Source organism: Amborella trichopoda, chromosome 7 (genome assembly GCF_054954075.1).
Source record: "Amborella trichopoda isolate Santa Cruz 75 chromosome 7, AtrichopodaSantaCruz75HAP2 v2.0, whole genome shotgun sequence".
In the NCBI taxonomy this organism is placed as follows: Eukaryota; Viridiplantae; Streptophyta; class Magnoliopsida; order Amborellales; family Amborellaceae; genus Amborella; species Amborella trichopoda.
Window position 1 is genome coordinate 33184439 of NC_142342.1, and position 19751 is coordinate 33204189.

A 19751-nucleotide genomic window follows, 5' to 3' on the forward strand; every position below is an offset into this window, starting at 1 on the left:
GATAGAGTGCTCTTTGGCTTAAGATCTCCGATATCTACTCTTTTTGTGGGCTCAGAATCTCCTTTGTTCATGTTATTAGGAGGCAAGCGAGGTGGCAAATGGGCTAGCTAAGAATTACGTGTCTTTACCCTCTCTTTTTATCTTTGATGCTTTGATTCTATCATTGTAATTTATATTTTTTTAGCATACAATCAATAAAAAGTTTTAATATTTGCCAAAAAAAATTACAACTATATATAACCTTTTTCCTTTTAGCTACGAGAGAGACGCATGGGACCAATGAGAAGTGTTTTTCTTTCAAAAAATTTTCTTTTTAAAATTTTTTGCAAAACCTATTTCATATTTTCTCGATCGGGCGGATATACGCATCGAAAATTGGAAAAGTCATTCATGGGTAGCATGTGCAAGAGCCCGTTGGCTCACTAAAGTCCATTTCTAAGATGGACGCTGTAAAAAACTCACTAGGCTAAAAATGAAATTAGACTGTGTTGAAATTTTCTTTAAAAAAATCATATTTAAAATATTTGTTATTTTTATATATATTCATCATCATCTTAGCCAAGATCATGAATCCCTAAAATCTTAGATTAAAAAATAATTTTTAAGATAGATTTAAGTGGGGGTCAGCATATGCACAATTTGAGTCCGTTGACTCATCCATGAAAATTATGCAAAGAGATTTCCGAATTTTGACACCGGATTAAAAGTTGGACGAAAAAAAAAAAAAAAAATAGACTGGAGTAGAATATTGACGCCGGATTAAGATTTGGACGCATAACCAAGAATCTACAAAAAAATAAAAAAAATAAAAAAAAAATAATAATAAAAGAAAAGAGACTCGAGTAGAATTTTGACACCCGATTAAGAGTTGGACGCATAACGAAGAATCTACTACAACAGCAAAAAACAAGAAAGAGAAGAGACTCGAGTAGAATTTTGACACCGGATTAAATATGTTTTTGGAAGGAAAAAATTTATATAGAGCCAAGCTCTAAACAATCGAATTAGAGCATACCTAAAAAATTTCAGTAGAAGAGGTTGTTTTGATGCCCAAATATCCTCAAATTGATCATCTCAACATCAAGATGCATAGACATGAGAAAGAAATGGATTTCAAGTATTGAAAATAGTGTATTTTATAACACATTTTTGGACCGTCAATTTTCAAGATTTTCAAGTTTTTCAAGTTTTCATAGATCGTTTGAGCTACACTATTTTTGAAGCTTTAAACTTTATAAATAAAGATGAAAATATATTTTAAGGCTATCAAAAATATTTCTAGTATTGAAACCACATTTCTCGACCCTATTTGAAGGTAGGCTCTAATTTGATTGTTTAGTGCCTAGGCTCTATCCAAGCCGTACCCTTTTTGGAAAAATACTTGACACCTAACTTTTTATTTAGGGAAAAAACTACCAAAAGATGGCACTTGTACTAAATAGTAATATAGGTAGAATCCTGGCCATCAAATCTCGACTGGATGTTTGAAAATGCATGTCATTATTTCAATTTTAATATTTTTTTACAAATCAGGTCAAGATGAAGTTTTTTCGTGTATACTAAAAAATAAGGCGCACAAAAAAATTATAAAACAAACATTTTTAAAATTTAAAATGACCAAAATCCCCAAAAAAATTAAAATTCAAATAATTGAATACCTTGGTCATTTCAACTACTTGATGAAGATCTGACGACCAGGATTCCATGTATATTATTATTCATTATAGGTGTCACATGTTGGTAGCTTTTTCCTTAAATATATGTTACCATTTGAATTTAAATATTTTTAAAGAAATCAGATCGAGATAAAATTTTGCATGCATCCTAAAAATATTAAGGTGTACTATAAAAAAATATAAAACTAATGTTTCGCAAAATTTAAAATGGCCCAAATCACCCTGAAAAATGATAGGGTTAATTTGGTTATTTTAAATTTTAAACAATATTTTTTTAGAATATTTTTATATGGTCCATGATGGTGTCAAGAATATACATCCAAAATTTCATATCCATCGTAAAAAAAATGTTAAAATTTCAACCACTCGATGAAGATCTGATGGCTAAGATTCCTTCAATGTATCTATTCATTGTAGGTGCCACTTTTTAGTAGCTTTTTCCTTAAATACATATTAATATTTAAATTTTAATATTTTTTTCTACAAATCAGATCAAGATAAAATTTTACATGTGTACTAAAAATACCTGCACAATAAAAATATAAAGCAAATATTTTCCAAACTTTAAAATGAGCCAAATACCCCTAAAAAATGATAGGGTTAATTTGGACATTTTAAATTCTTGAAAACATCTTTTATATATTTTCATATACGGTATACGGTTGTGTAAAGCATATACACCCAAAATTTCATCTCGATCTGATTTGTAGAAATATTATTAAAATTCTAACGGTAACATATATTTTCAACGACTCAATGAAGATCTAATGGCTAGGATTCCTTCAACGTATATTACTATTCATTAGAGGAGCCATCTTTTGGTAATTTTTTCCTTCAAATGGTGGAAAATGAATGCAGCTATTTGAATTTTAGTTTTTTCTTCTTCTAAAAATCGGATTGCAATGAAATTTTTCACATGTGTACTAAACAACATTTTTAAACAATAAGGTGCACAATTAAAAAATTTAAAACAAATATTTCCAAAATTTTAAAATGATAAAAATATCCCAAAAATGATGGACGTCATTTGGTCATTTTAAATTCTTTAAAATATTTATCGTGCGTGATGGCGTCAAGCATATACATCATATACGCCAAAAATTTCATCTTGATCTGATTTAAATGCAAAATATTAAAATTTAAATGGCAACATATATTTTCAACGTCTCGATGAAGATACGACAGCTATGATTCCACCTATGTTACTATTCATTATAGGTACCACTTTTTGATAGTTTTTTTCTTAAATACATGTTATCATTTAATTTATAATACTTTTCTACAAATCATATTGAAATGAAATTTTTCACATGTGTATTAAAAAATAAGGTGTACAATAAAAAAAAATATAAAACAAATATTTCTTAGAATTTGAAATGACCAAAATACCCCTAAAAATGATGGGGTTAATTTGATCATTTTCAATTCTTTAAAAAAAAATTTAAATAATTTATATGGCGCATGATGTTGTTAAGTATATACATCCTAATTTTCATCTCGATATAATTTGTAAAACAAATATTACAATTAAAATGGTAACTTGTATTTTTAACCATTCGATGAAAATTGATGGCTAGGAATCTTTCTACCTATATTACTATTTTTCCTTCTTTATATGTGCCACATTTTAGTAGTTTTTTCTTTAGATGATTGAAAATGTATATCATTATTTGAATTTTAAATTTTTTTTTGCAAATAGGATTGAAATGAAATTTTGCCCCTGTCAACTAAAAAATAAAGTGCATAATAATAAATATTGAACAAATATCTCTCAAATTTGAAAATGACCAAAATACCCCTTTAATATGATGGCGAATTTTGTCAATTTTAAATCATTGAGAAATATTTTTTAAAATATTATTTTATAGTGTAGGATGGTGTCCAGTATATACATCTAAATATTCATATCAATCTGATTAATAGAAAAGTATCAAAATTTAAATAATAATATATAATTCCAACCGGTCGATGAATATCTGATAGTCAAATATTTCACCAACATAACAATACACGTAAGCTTTCACATGCTTCATTCTAAAGTGTTTTTTTTTCTTTGTTAAGGTGGCCTTCTTCAAGCTCTTTGGAGGATGCAAGCCACGAAACCCAATTCAATAACACTTTATTAACTTAATCCAAAGATGTAAAATACCAAATAAAGGGCCCTTTTTTCAAATAGTTTGAAAAGCCCAAAAATATAATTAAAAGATTAATTTTTTAAAAAAATTCCAGAAAACAATCTAAAAAGCTCAAAATTAATTGTTCAATTCATGCTTTGAAAAGGTACTAGATAATTATGAAAGGTAAAAAGAAATATCGTTAATGAAATGGAAAAGACAAATCCATGTATTTTTTAAAGTGTAAAACATAAACATAAAGGGCATGGCTCATCAACATTCTACCCATAAAACATGAGAAAGTATTAAAAAGGAAATATAATAAAAGTAAAATTAATAAAAAAAACCAATGAGATTCACTAGGAACTATTCATGCACTACATTGTTTTGTTTTTATTAATAATATATTTCTTCAATAAAAATGGCAATAATTGTTGATTGTGAAATGAATATGTTGAAGAACAAACACTATGAAATTCGACAGGTTTTCAGTATTTCCCTATTTTCGGTAAAATAATGAAAAATCATAATGCACCTTCATTTTTTTCAGAAATAAAAAAATAAATAAATAAATAAAACTAGACTTTAAAGAAATTTTAGTTTTTTTTAAAAACAAAATTTAAGGCTGAAACCTGCTGATCTAATCGGTTTTTGGAATGGCAGATCCGGTTTTTAGAACACTCAATAAAACAAAGTGAGGCTAAATTTATAATTACAAATTGGTAACTATCATTTAGTAATATTATTAATTATTAGATAAGCTTTCAATATTTTGAATATCCAAAATCTAATACTTTCCGTAATTACTGATATGTCCATTTTTTAGACTTCTTAACAATTATTTAAAAAAGAAAAAACTACCCATTTTTACTTTTTCAAAAACCGCAATCAGATCAATTTCGGTTTTTGAAGAACCGAAAATTTAAAAAAAAAATTGTTATTGAAAAACCAAAAATTTTAAATTTTGGTTTATTCAATAACCAAAAAAATATTTTCTCTCTCTTATGGCGTATTCTCTCTACCTATATGAAGTCATAGTTATCCAATAAAATCATAGGAAACAACTCGTTTGAGCCCCTAACTTTAGGATAAATATTAGGGATTATGAGATTAGATGATTAGAAGAAATCTTGTGGCGTCTTCTCTCTATACCTCTATTGTGGCGTTTTGTCTCTCGTGTGGCGATTTCTCTATCAACCTCTCTGAAGTCATGGTTATCCAATAAAATCAAGAGGAACAACTAGTTAGAGCCCTTAAGTTTATGAAAAATATGGATTCTACTATTAGAAGATTAGCAAAAATCTTGTGGTGTATTCTCTCTACCTCAGTTGTGGTGTTTTTTCTCTCTTGTGGGGTATTTTCTCTCTACCTCTCTGAAGTCATAGTTATCTGATAAAATCAAGGGGGACAACTAGTTTGAGCCACTACATCAGAGGAGAATGGAAAGTTGATGCCCCAGCCCATGGTGCCTTACCTTCAAAAAAAAGATCTCTCGTCAATTTAAGCTCTTCAAGCTATGGGAATATCTAGACTAGGCCAAATTCCTCTCTCAATACGCTAGGATAAAACTTACCCAAAAAAAGATCATAGGTAATGGGGGGAGAGAGTTTAAAAGAAAACAATTTTTACCCATGTAATGTACAGAGAGAATACGCATAGGACCCACAAGAGAGCAAAAAAAAATTGATTCTTGAACAACCTAAATTGGCTTATTTTTTGTTTTTGGAAAAACTGAAAAATGGGTAGTTTCGTCTTTTTTTATAAAAAAAATTATGAAATCTAAAAAACGAACATATCAATAATAACGGAAAGCATCCGGTATTTTAGTAATAACATGAAAACTAAAACGGATATTTACATAATTTTCCATTTTTTTTAAATTGAAATTTTAGGAACCACGAGAAATTTGATTTTTCCAACACTTAGATCTCAATATCTAAAAAATGGATGGTCTCTATTTATTCTTGAGAATTATTTTTTTCAAATGCATAGAGGGTGTAATAGGAAGTTTTGTTAATTGAGGTTAATCTATGGGTTTAAAAGTTACATAACTGTAGTTGGAGTCCTAAAATTAATTCCGGGTTGGGTTTTACGGGAGGGAGTGAATAAACAGTATACTCCCATGGGAGTATAATAACTTTTTGGCTAAAAGTAAAGTCACAATTGCTTTACATAATAATCAGCTAGAAATTTGATATTAGTTTCTCTAATATAAAATCATGTCCAAGATGCCCATGATGAATAAGCGCTGTCACGTTTGACAAAATCATGTCCATGTATGACATGCTCCCGTGGGAGTATACTATACATACTCCCGGAAGGATTTTCTTTCAAACCGATAATTTGGGAACCACCTAAGGATTACTACGTTATTACTTTCAAAAGCTAAAATTTAAGTTTTCTAATAACTAGCTCTAACCCTCAAAATATTGGACGGTCTATGTTCTATCTTGAAATGATAATTTTTTGACGTGCATAAATGGTGCAATTTTTAAATTTTTTTATTTATTTTATTAATATTTTTTAAGTTACTCTATGAGTTGAAGCTGTTAGATCTTAGTACACCCTCATGAACATAAAGAGGGAGATTGGATGCTTGATGAGGCTCCATGGGAGAAAGCGTCCATTCTATTCAACATTTCCGTGACTAGACAATGCATCCACTAGTTAAAAGACATGGTTCTCCGGTGATTTCTACACATGACAGTGATGAAACATAAATATTTTGTGAGATTTTTTGAAGCCCGGTGTTGTCATTGTCAAACATATGGGCACTTGTGAAAAACAAAAAACCTTAAGGTGCTTGTCATAATTTTTACGTGAAATATCTCGTTTGGTAATTCCCGGATGGAAAAAATTGTCCCTATGTAATTTTCTCCCAAGAAAATTTGTGTGTATTTCTACATTCCAGGAAGAGATTTATCGCATAGGTCATTTCCACGTTGTACATTCCGAGCAGAGATTTATCACATAGGTACTCATCTTTTCAAGTCCAAATAACGAGTAAAGTGAGAGGGAGAGAGAGACAATTATCACTCATTAAGAAAAAGAGGTTTAGGACAAGGACGAGTCATTCAAATCCAAATAGCAATGAATTTGATAACAGATCCAACTAACAAAAAGAGAGTTCAAATCCAAGTGACAACAAGAGCGTTTAACATTATTAAGAAAAAAAAGGGAGATAGTCATTGTTGAGCCCAAACTCTAAGAAGACCGTTAACTAAGTAGCAAAGGCACACTGAAAAGATGGCCAGAAGGAGCCCCACCCTTTCTTGGGCCACTTACGGCAGTGAGCGGTCCTTTTGTTAGAGAAGCGGGAGGTCATGGATCACAAATTGGCAGTGCGACCTGTCTGATACTTCTTTAAGGACATGACCTTTCTTTTTAAGGGCTAACCTGTCATCCTTGAACACTTCAATGCGATCATTAGTCACTCTCTTCCAATTCTCGTATTCCAAAGTCTTGGGTAAGAGCTGCACAAAAAAAAAAAGAAAAAAAAAAAAAAAAAAAAGAAAAGAAGAGAAAAGAATTTTAGGTTGCAATATGTTAAGAAACAAGAAATGTACATAATGAGAATATTTAATTTTGATACAATGCGGCCACAATTGTCATTAAACATCAGATATGAAATCAGGAGGTTGAGGATGTGTCGTTGTATGGGCAAAAAGTCCAAAATAAAATTTATTGAATATTGTGACGCACTTTTATCCAATTAATTCATATTTAATAGTTAAAAATGATTGCAACCTCTTTGTACCAAAAATAAATTGTCTATTATTATAGATTCCCTAAGAAATATGTGCACTCAAGTAATAATATTTCTCGCTAGCCCAATGAGCCAGAGAGAGACTGAGGGGTCCTACAATCTCCATGATCCCAAGACCATTTACAATTCATTTTGAACTTTGAGTCTCTCTCTCATTTCTTATTTTTTTGTAAATCATATTTTAACAAATCAAATAGTTAGAATAAAGCTCTAATGATGATGATGATGATATTTTTTATGAATTAATTTTCGACTTTTGTTATCTCATGGGGTGCATTTGGCTTCGATCTTCCACACTCATAAAGCAAATGCCTATAACGCCAAAACATAAAGTAAAACATGAATGAATGAAGAAGCAGAAGCTGAGTAGAAATATACCAGACGGTAGAATCGAGGTGCTAAAATAGAAGGAAATGGGTCCATTAGATGGACCTATATATTTGTAGGAATTATTCTTGGTCCTTCACTTCCACGGATCACTCCCTTAAGTTATCCATCCCATTTAACATAAATAGGATACGTAGTAATAAGGTATTTTCTTATATATAAGAGAGAGAACAGAGAGAAAGAGCAAGATATGGTCTTTAATAGAGCAGAATGTCAGGATTTATGTAGCCGACCCCAATTAATTGGAAAAAGCGAAAATAATGATGATGAGAGAGAGAGAGAGGACTTTGAAGATTATGGTGGGCATCATGAAGGATAAGGGCCTTTTGTGTTGCTTGATGTAGTTTGCACATCTTAAAGGTATAGCGGTATCTGAAATGTCTGTAGGGATGTTGAAATCGTCCATCTGAATGTTGAGTATTATCCCTGTTTTAGGAGATCGAAACAGTGCTCCAAATAAGGCATTAACAGAAGTAGTCTAGAAATTGTGTTCCTCTCATTATCAACAATGCACAAGTGGCTTGTGCCATGGTCACAAGTTAGACTCTACCTGCGGGAAAATGCTGATGTTTTGAATATGGAAGTTTAAAGTTCAAAAAGTCATGAGAGAGAGCTCAATGGTTTTGTATTGAAATCCTCACGATGTGGTTAGACAAGAGATAAGTGTTCATTTAACCACTGAAAGGCGTTGCACATTGACATGCATGAAGAAATTTACACGACAATATTTGTGCAAAATTCTTCACAATCATAAAGGGGGATATGGGTTAATCTCCTTCCAAGATCTTTATCTTTTTAAATCATTATCATTCTTATTAATGCAAGGGCTATTGTTTTTTTATTTTTATCTTTTTGGTGCTAAATAGTAATCAGAATCTAAGATGTTGTGTTACGACCCATTATGCTGAAACAAATCCACTATGTTCATCCTAATGCAAACCCTTGTTTCATGTAGTTAGTGCCATGAAGATAAGTATACCTTCACACATTACACCCTAAAAAATAATAAATAAATAAATAAAAATAATAAGCAATAAAAAAAGGACACAATTTCTATACGGCCAGCCTGCATATTGTAGAAATGCGGGCTTGGCAATAAATATATCTTAATAGAATTTGATCCTAACTTTTAGAAAATATATAATTTTTAACATGGAGATCGTGAATATGAAAAAAAAAATGAAAACTAGAAATAATAATTATAGTAAGAAAACATTTGGACCGTTAGTTACACATGCTTTTAGATGGACTACCGATTTTCATGCATCTTTAAGATAGATACTTTATACGTCTAGACCGTATATTGTAGAAATGAGGTCCAGCCTGAATGAAACAATTTTTCATAAAAGAAAATATAACAATAAAATAAAAAGTAGAAATCTCCCTACCCAAAAATATATATGAGCACCTTTTAAGAGGAAAGAAAGGATCATGAGTTGTGTTATCTTGCTACTACGTCAGACAGCATTGCATCTACAACAGGTTCAGCATTTTCAAAGTCAGAGTCACCTAGTCCCAATCTCATTGCATCAGCATTTTCAAAGTCAGAGTCACCTAGTACCAATCTCATTGCAACTCCTTGATTGCTTCAACGTCCAAGGGGACCAGAAAGGGTTTCAGAGCTTCCATATTGAGCAAGTATGTTCATAACCTATAAGGGAAAATCGATCCTTCAAGTAGTCAATCACTAACGAAAAAGTGTTTGTGTGTGTCTGAGAGAGAGAGATATGGTAAATTAAGAAGAAATACACAGTATCGCCCCAACGCCTCCAGATGAGGGAGGCGGTATCGTAACTATCTCGTGACCCATGACCTTTCTGAATATTGGCGTCCTGTATTTAATGGTATAACCTTTCAAGTCTTCCATCGTGATTATCCCTCCTTTGTCTTTGATATCATCAACCAAATCGACCCCCACGGAACCATTGTAAAACACGCAGTCCCGTGATCTGCAATTTTCTTCAATGTGCTCGCAAGTTCAGTGTCGACATGTATCTCCAATCTACGGTAGTGTTCCATCTTTCATGCTTCTCTCTTAAACCGGGGTCTCTGCGTATTGCATCCTCTGATTGTTCCATTTCAAATGATAGAAAAGGAGACACCCTAAATCCAATTTCTGCTAGAGCAATTGCAGGTTTCACTAGTTCCTTCCAAGGAAGCCTGCCATGTTTCTTCCAAGCCTCATGGAGACCTAATAATTCCCCTGGAACTGCTACAGATAGTCCACCTTGTACTTTTGCAGGGGAATTATGGGCATACCTATCCTGTAAATATAATTCTTTACATTATTATGGTATTTGAGTATTTGTTTGTTCAAAAATTACTTGAAAAAATGGAACATGAAGAAATGTCTATTTAGGCATTTCGTTAGTAAAACCACAAATGAATTGAAATTAGGGAAAACTATGGAATTTCCTTAGATGTAGCATTTGCCTTAGATGTCACATTCTTTTTAAAATATCCCCCCTATAAAAATATATGCCAGAAACACATTTTATTTTTTGAAAAATTACAAAAACCCCCATTCACTAAACTTTCTTTACACCTCCCCCAACCAACCAATTTTTTTATGACAACTTTTATAGCAGACTAACTTTTCTCAAGTTAAACATAGTTTGGAGGATGAAAACACCCTTATACATACATGAAGGGGCCACAATCACCAATGACGGACCGGCACATATTATTGCTGGAACTCATACAACAATAACTACCGGACCACATGCAAATTATGCGGGCCGACGCATTATAGCGCCAGACCGGCAAAACTGCAAGACCGCCGCAATAATCAACTAGACCAAATTTACAAGTGTCGGTCTGAGGCATCATAACTGTCAGACCGCAACAACAATATGTCAGATCACATTTACAATGCCTGGCCGATGGCATTCAACTACCAAGATGAGAGCATTTTGGTCTAAAGAACTATGACTTCTTAACTTGGGGGTATTTGCTATAAAGTTCATTTTGGGCTAAAAGTTGCGATAAAAAAAGTTGGTTGGGGACGTTGTAAAGAAAGTTAAGTCCAAGCGGTTTTTTGTAATTTGTCTTTTCTTTTTCTTTTTTTTTTTCACCGGCCCCAAGGCACTTTTAGTATAATTTAGGATGTAGGCTCCCTTTTTAAATAAAATTAGAAAAGTAATGTGAAATTTTTCTCACTTGTGCTCCCTCTCTATTTCTCTCTCTCAAAAGTGTAGAAAAATTTGTTTTTTTGAGATAATTGAGTACAGGAGACTTCTCAACGAGAATGGCCTTGGGGCGAATGTTATACATGGGCATTCCATAATTTTCCCTTGAAAATACTGCATTCTCATGCCACAAGTATTAGGGATGAACGAGGAGCAATTGATGGGCTCGGCCACACTCCGAGAATAGAAACATAACATTATAAGAGCGAATAATAATAATACTAAAAAAATTTCATCAAAATCATTTCATGCATTAAAAAGAACTTCATGAAGATTTCGAGGAATTGAGGAAATATAGATCCTCATATTAAATTCATACGGAATTTAGTTCAAAAAATACGCTTTTTTTTTTCTTGCCTATTTAACACACAAGAATAGTGTTCAGATTATCGACTCGGCCATGGTACTCGAACCTTGGCTAAGGTGAGTTATTCGACCGAGTCCGAATAACTCGGCCAAGTTCATGTCATGTTAAACAACAACGACAACAACAACAAAAGGAAATAAATTATAAGATACTTATGCCTTTTAACAAAGAAAAATTGTTTCATGCATGTTAAACCGCATTTCTACATATGTGGTCTAGAAAGTGTAAAGCATCCATCTTAAAGATGGATACAAGTAGGTGTTCCATCTAAAAAAAATAAAAACTAACGGTCTAAATATTTTCTTACTAGAATTATAATTTTTAATTTTTAAATTTTTTTTTTTTTTCATATTCATGATCTCCATGTTAGAGATTACATGTCCTTAAAAATTAAGTCCTAAAATCCTTTTCAAAATAGATTTATTCAGAGGCCCGCATTTCTACCTATGCTGGCTTGGCCACATAGAAACCGGGTCCCCTTTCCAATAAGGCCCAAACCATTGGTTGTGGTTTTGAATCATGCGGTTGAACCGTGTGGTCAAAGATATATATTTCTAATAAAATAAGTCAGCATCTATTTTTAATAACCCGTTTTCAAACATGTATATTTTTTAATAAAATAAATCAGGGCTTATTTTTTATTTTTTATTTGTTAATAAAGCCAGGATTCAAACCTTAGACATAAGAATGCAATAGATCGTGAATAATAGCAAAAAAGGCCACTCTAACCCCACACAATTATAAAAAGAAAATATATAAAAAATCAGCACACGGTACTCGGCTGAGTCCGATTCTTCTTCTGTGGTGCAGTCTTTTTTTTTATTTTTTTTTTATTTCTAGAAGTCTGACAAGGTCATGAAAGCCAAGAATCGGTTGAAAATTAGAGTACAATAATTTTTTTTCGTTTTTTTGTTAAGTAATAAAAAAGTAAATGTATTCATTCTTTTACCCTTGAACCGCTCCGGGAGTAGTTTCTCGCATGTCATAGTCATACACTTCACCATTTGCAGATGTAACCAACATGAAAGATCCCCCACCAATGCCACTCGATGCCGAGCTAACAACACCGAAGCAACTGCTGCATCAACTGCGTTACCCCCTTTCTGAAGAATCTTGCTACCGATTTTTGAACAACGGCCATCGTCTGCCGACACAGCACCATGCATTACTGTGATCACTTCTTTTCTTTTCATGGGTGTTGGGGGCACATAGGCATGGTCATTACCCATAAAAGAAGAGGGTGAATCATCACAAAATACCACATACTCTATCAGAGTCGTATCCTTGAGATCCAGAGTGCTGGGCCATGAGGATGCTTGCTACTAACACAAGAGAGAAACACCTTGAGAATGTGGATTGCCTTAAGGGCCTTAAATACTTTGAGATCGGAATATGAGAGGGAAAGGCAGAAGAGTAAATGTGATGGAGACATAGAAGGGTTTCTTTTGGGTACGTTCATTTAAAAAAAAAAAAAAAGGAAAAAGAAAACGAAAACGAAAGAAGAAGAAGAAAAGAAAAGAAAAAGAGTAAGTCAATGGGGATTTAGACAAGAGTTTAATGTTAAGCTTTTCTTTTTATAGAAGCCCATATACCAAAAATACGTCTTTCCAACACTATACATATGTACCAAGAATGCATCCTTTTAATATCACTGAAGGGTAGGGGTCCAAATCCTTCGTGACTTAACAACCCACTATTGATATCACAAAATCATAGATCTAAGTTTAATCACATAAATGGGAAACAAATATAACGAAACATGACTCATAATAATTCTCAAAAAAATATACTCAAAAAATGAGGGGCTGAAATGAACGCAATGTAGGAGCAATGTATGTGGAACTCCAAGGTTAGATCAATATGAGACAAAAGTCAGTCATGGTTATGAGTAAATTCTGGCATAATGACGACCTGTAAATTTGAGGTTTTCGAATGTTATGAAGATAAATTTAGCTTCTTATACTAGCAAAAATATCAGAAAATATCCAATAGAACTTACTCAATGAAACAAACCCCATAAACCTCATCACCTAAAAGAGGACACTCAACTCAACCCAATAATAGGATCCAATTTTGCTCACTAGTCTTGGTTTGTTCTCTAGTTTCATTGAATCGGCACATCATTGGGATAGTAAAATATTATCGACCCTAAATAAAAGTTGATTGTGGTCTCCAGATAATCCAAGGGAGAATATCTCGAAGCCTTATGCCGAGTTCTACAATGACTTGTAAAGTCTACTGCACAAACTTATCGGGCGAATGTCACTCAAACTGGATATCACATTTTTTTTTTAAGGAATCAAGGACATATAAGTCGACTTGATAGCGTTGTTAATTTAACCCCTACAATATAGCACTCCACCATAAGATTATAGAAAAAGTTTGGGTGACCCCACTAGTTCATGGAATAGTATAAGTCCAACAGGCCAAATTGAATCTGGATCGATCTGACGAACATTGATGTCTAGTAGTGTTGGAATTTTAATTTTTTTTCTACAAATCCAAATCACTTAAAATTTTATGTATATGTTCTTCTCATCAAGCCGCACCTAATAAAAATCTAAAAAAAAAACAATTCGCCAAAAAGAACTTGACCAAAATACCCCGAAACTTTTCGGGGGTATTTTGGTTAATTTATTTCATGTAAAATAATATTTTGATATTTTTTGAAAATTCACCTATTTTTTATGTACACTCACTTCAAATTTCAAGTGATTTAGATTTGTAAAAAAAACATTAAAATTAAAACACTAACGAACATCCGTGATCGTCAGATCGGCCCAGATTCAAACTGGGCCATTGGTCTCATTTTTTCCTATAAGCAAGTGGACTCACCCTAGCATCTTCCATATATATATATATATATATATATATATATATATATATATATAGGGCAATGATTTCATGCAACCGTTGTATAGTAATATGATGCAACAACCTTAAAAACCATCTTATGGCCATTTGTTTGATCCAAATTTTGAAATATACACTCTTTCATTCTAATGAACAATCATTAAAAAAGAAAAAAATTGAAAACACAACCTAAAAAGTATTTTTTAATCAAATTAACATAAACCATTCATTTTGGTGAGATGTTTAAATCTAGACCTTAAAAAAATTTGTTTCATTTCTACTTTTTTTTGGATGGCTTTATTATCATTAGATGACCAATATTAAAAGAAAAAAAAAATGATTTTGACTCTATAAAAGCTAAGATCTTGAAATTCGCAAAATGAATGATCTAAATTCGTTTTTTAAGGGGACTCATTTTGACCATACCTAAAGTTCAAATTGAATTTTTAATTTTATTTTAATGGAGGGGGGGGGAGGGAGATTTGATTATTGAGATGAATATTGAGAAGAAGAGAGTGTATAATTTGGGGTCATACAAATACCACAAACATGGTTTTCTTAAAGTGTCATTGCATTATACTATGATACAACCGTTGCATTGGATCATTGCTCATATATATATATATATATATATATATATATATATATATATATATATATATATATATATATATATATATATATATACCAATGATTTCACACAACCGTTGTATAATAATATGATGCAACAATCTTAAAAAACCATCTTATGGCCATTTGTTTGATCCAAATTTTAAAATATACACTCTGTTTATTCTAATGAACCATCACAAAAAAAAAAAGAAATTGAAAACACAGTAATTTTTTAACTCAATTAACATAAACAGTTCATTTTAGTGAGATGCATAAATAGATTTAAGTCTCAAAAGGATTTTTTCATTTCCAATTTTTTTTTGAATGACTTTATTATCATTAGATGAACAATGTTAAAATAATAATAATAATTTTGAGTTTATAAAGACCAAAATCTTGAAAATCACAAAATGAATGGCCTGAACTTACTTTTGGAGGGGACTCATTTTGACCATATCTTGAGTACAAATTGAACTTTATTTTTTTTGGGGGAATTGATTATTGAGATGAAGAGAGTATATACACAAAAATTAGAGTCCTACAAATACAACAAACATGATTTTCTAGAAGTGCCATTCCATCATATACAACCGTTGCATTGGATCATTGCTATATATATATATATATATATATATATTACTCAGGTTGGTAACTGGCCACATCCATGGGCATAGCTGTAGAAGCGACCTCTCATAGATTAGCTCAATCTGTTAAGTCTCAAACCAAATTCATTTTCCTCCCTCTCTCTCTCTCTCTCTCTCTCTCTCTCTCTCCATTGCACAAAACTCCGTCCAAACTCAATCCAAATGCCTTCTGTTTTCTCTTTCTGCACAAACCATACCTCTGGCTTATAGGTTCGAAAGGTACAGGAAATGAGAGCTTAGGTTTTTGGACTCGCATATAGAGTAGAGAGAGCCCATGAACTTTTGTTGGGTTTGGGTAGAGAGTTTTGAGTTTCAAGGGTAGAGAAGAAGGGAACAAAGCTAGGGCATTCATTCTAGAAGCCCCTACTAACTAAACTTCTAGAAGACTTTGATGGGTGGAAAAAATTAAGTTTCCCCTGCCTGTTAGCCAACTATGTATAACTAAAAAACTCAAAAGAAGGGGGGACTTTGGCTTTCTTGAGATACAATTGCCAAGTGCCCCAAGTCAGAATTTCCACACATTATCGCAAAAATATTTGTCGCTAAAGAATGAATCCAAAAACAGGGATAAACCCAAAACAGAAAAAAAGAAAAAGACGAACAAAGAAAAAGAGAAAACCAAGGATTTACATTGCTTTCTTCATTATCTTTTGAGTCCAAACAATCTACAAGAAGCCAACCTTTGCCTCACATGGAATCGGAGCAAAACAAAAAGGATGATACGGTAGCAAATCGCCATTAGAAACAAGATCAGTAGATTTGACCATTTTGCATTGACATCAGGAGGAATATTGTATATACCACGAAGAGCCTGAACTCCGGTAATGGATCTTACTTGCCCAACTGCAAAGGAGGTCCCAATGTACTCATTCTCCAAGAGACCCTACAACATTGGATCGACATAAGAGGGCGAGAAAGAAAGAACTCAAGACCCAGATGACGTGTTCACCTATTTTTCACCTAAACATATTACCATAAACTATAGTTACCTGAATAGAGTACGTGTGGAAAGCAACATATGACATAGGGTATTTCCATAATGGTACAGGGAAGTCATTTTGGTGTCTAAAATACCCTGCCACAAGCATCATCAACACCTGAAATAAAAATCATACTTAGAAAACAAAACAGAGAGTAAAAAAGCCATGAACAATGTATCGAAATGGAAGCTCGTCTTTATCAAGTTCGACAGTCAATACCTACGACAGTCAATACGGGAAAATTAAGCCCTACTTACTTGTATGGAAACCATGGTTACTATAGCCTTGAATGCTTCTAACCAAATTGAAGAGACAACCATCATAAGGCCTTCATTTACTAGGAGGCACATGAATAAATTCAGCACAAAATACATAAATAAGCTGAATTCATTCCTCATGCCAACCAAGAAATAGAAGAGCAGGGATGAGGAAATAGAGATGAGAAATAAGAAAGGTATGCTAGAGAGGAGGTGTCCAAGCAAGAAAACTAGTGCTCCTGAATGCTGGTTTGATTCTTCATGTGTGTAAATCTGCATTACAGAACAAGTTAACAAACACAAAATTTAATGAGTACAACAGTTCATCTTGAAGGTCCAAATGTTTTCGTCAAACATAATCACACAATACAAAACCAAAAACAGAGTACATGTAAGAATATCTATATATATATATATATATATATATGGGATTGTCTATAAAGAGACCATCATCTTTTGTACATGGGGGTAACAATTCAAAGTGGGTGGTTGTAAAAGTGTCATTTAATAGACACAAATTTCCAAGAAAAAAATCCTCGGACTTCGTGACTCACCCCTAGGCATCCAATTTAACATCTAATGAGTGGGAATGATTGTGACCTCCATGTACAAAAGATAAATGGTCTATTTGTAGACAATCCCTATATATATATATAGGGCTATGTTAGGGTACTCACACATGAGTATTTTCTTAATATACTCAACTTTGTTTAGACACTCATGTTTTATAATACTAATAAGGGTATTCGTCATTAGGAGTAGAATAGATATTTCTAAAAGAAACTAACGGCATTTATTAGTGGTTAAAAAACAATCATTGCTCCTATGTGGGTGAGGTCACAATGATTTCATCATCTAATATAGTTAATAAAAGCTCTTCTTTCTGTTAAAAATTTTATTTTACCCCTGATTAATTACCTAAAATACCCCTAGATAACAAGGTTACTGTATAGTGAGGTGAGGGTATTGAGTGTCCAAAAATATTAAGTACATTAAATAAATACTCATATGCACGAGTATCCTAACATAACCCTATATATGTAGAAAAACACTACAAAACACCTATAGGTGACGTTCTGCAATACTTCACCTACGGCTGTATCACCGTTCAAAGTTTATCAATCATCACACGGTCACAGATGTTTGATAATTTTTGAATTTTAATATTTTTTTTACAAATCATAATGATCTGAAATTTTGTAGGTGTGTGCACCTTAGAGAGATGCACATGAATAAAATATAAAACAAATAATTTAAATGATAAAAATTACACAAAATACCCCTATAAAGTTTAAGGGGTAATTTTGTCATTTTATTTTATGACTATTATTTTTTTAATATTTTATTTTGGTGCGACTTGGTCATATGTATGCAAGCCCAAATTTTAGATAAATCTGATTAGTACAATAATTAAAAAAATTCAACTACTAAAGAACAACTAGGACAGTGTGATGAACTTTGGACGGTAATGAGGTGTAGGTGAAGTACTGTAGAACTTCACCTGTAGGCATTTTGTAGATGCTTCCATATATATATATATATATATATCTAGGAAAAGGATGGAATCAGCACACTCGTGTATGGTGTAGAAATACGTCCAACGGCAAGGATAAGCCTGGACAAAATTGACGTCCACTACTGTTTTTTCCATTTCTCTCTCTATTCTCTCCAACGTCATGTCGAATCTGCCAACTGTTCACCTTGTATTCTCTCTCATACCACTCAAAACAGTCACCTAACAACCCCCTTCTCTCTCTCTTCACATTAGCACCACTCAATCTCCTCTCAGCAGTTAGCATCTCTCTTGCCACAGCAAAGAACCAACCTCTGTCTCTCTCTCTCTCCATTTCTCTCACCTTCACCACTCTCTCTCTCTCTCTCTCTCTCTCTCTCTCTCTCTCTCTCTGCTAGTAGCGTCACAGCCAGCCCCTCTCTCCTTCTCTGCCATTAGCCTCACAACCAGCACCCTCTCTAGCTCTCCATTGATGTGCATTTTACAGCCTCTCGCCCTTCTCTCTTCATTGTCCTCTCTCTCTCTCTCTCTCTTGCTGCTGCATGCCCACATAATATGAGCTCTCAAAGGAACGAAGCAAGCTACGGTGGATCTGAGTTTCAGGTATGGAATCCAAAACCTCAATATCTGGTTTGCCTTTTGTGCCTACAAAAATTACCATTATTCTCTCGCACAAACCAATAATGAGACCCATTTCTCTTCGATGTTAGAGTCAATGGCTCTCTGAAACAATAACGACAACTTTTGGTGTAGGGCATCGCCTCTCTCTCTCTCACACAACAATGAGCTTTGATGGTACTTCGAAGATCAAGCTTAAGAAATTAGATATTGGAAGCTCACTAGTTTGGTTCTCTCTCATAACCCATCATGCTCCACATACAAAACCATGGGTTTTTGGGTGATTAACCCTCTCTCCTCTAACACAATGCTGAACAACCACCCATCTAATAGCATGAAACATCCTCGACAAAAGTATGAAGAATAAACCATGTCCAACTCTTTCTGCTCTCCTTTTGTATTATTGTAATTTTCATCCGTTTCTTACCCCTGTACTCGGAACACCTGTCTTGTGGGGCTTTTATTTGTGTGATCAATATACCGATTGTTATAGCCCTTTATGTTCGTTCTTGTTTGTATGGGGTTTAATCATATATCACGGATCTCACTACCACCCCAACAATGCTAAAACGCATAGAGGTGGTATCCAAAGCTACCTCAAATAAAGAACTCATATTTTGGCTAAAAGAAGGGTATTGGAACCAATTTAAACCTTAAGGTCAAATGGAAATCAACCCTTCCCATGCCCCAATTTAAACTCTTGAGACCATTCCAAATTTGAAATTCTCAATTACCAATTCAACCTAATGGAGATGGAATTCACCAAAAAGCTGTGT

The 19751-nt window shown here is 33.0% G+C and overlaps 2 protein-coding genes and 1 pseudogene across 9 annotated transcripts in view; all 3 read right to left on the minus strand.

Moving 5' to 3' along the window:
* Positions 1-7095: 7095 nt before the first annotated feature.
* Positions 7096-9513, minus strand: LOC148781353 (glutathione hydrolase 1-like; annotated as a pseudogene).
* A 391-nt stretch (positions 9514-9904) lies between these two features.
* On the minus strand, positions 9905-12664 carry LOC148781354 (glutathione hydrolase 2-like). The gene is made up of 3 exons (XM_088871050.1): positions 12520-12664; positions 10704-10774; positions 9905-10207 (listed from the first exon to the last, which is right to left on the minus strand). The coding sequence occupies exons 1-3, from the start codon at positions 12662-12664 to the stop codon at positions 9905-9907; spliced, it is 519 nt and encodes a 172-aa protein (XP_088727176.1).
* Positions 12665-16214: 3550 nt separating this feature from the next.
* The window catches only part of ABCG3 (ABC-2 type transporter family protein), a 45311-nt gene continuing 41774 nt past the window's right edge, over positions 16215-19751 (minus strand). For 5 of the 8 annotated variants that reach the window (XM_006833087.4, XM_088872748.1, XM_020662463.2 and 2 more), the window contains 3 exons: positions 16845-17117; positions 16597-16704; positions 16215-16490 (listed from right to left, as the gene is read on the minus strand). In XM_006833087.4, coding sequence (XP_006833150.1) covers positions 16251-16490; positions 16597-16704; positions 16845-17117 — 621 coding nt within the window. In that variant the 3' untranslated portion in view covers positions 16215-16250. The remainder of the gene's footprint in view (positions 16491-16596; positions 16705-16844; positions 17118-19751) is intronic. The other 3 variants (XM_088872750.1, XM_088872749.1, XM_088872753.1) reach the window with 1 other exon arrangement.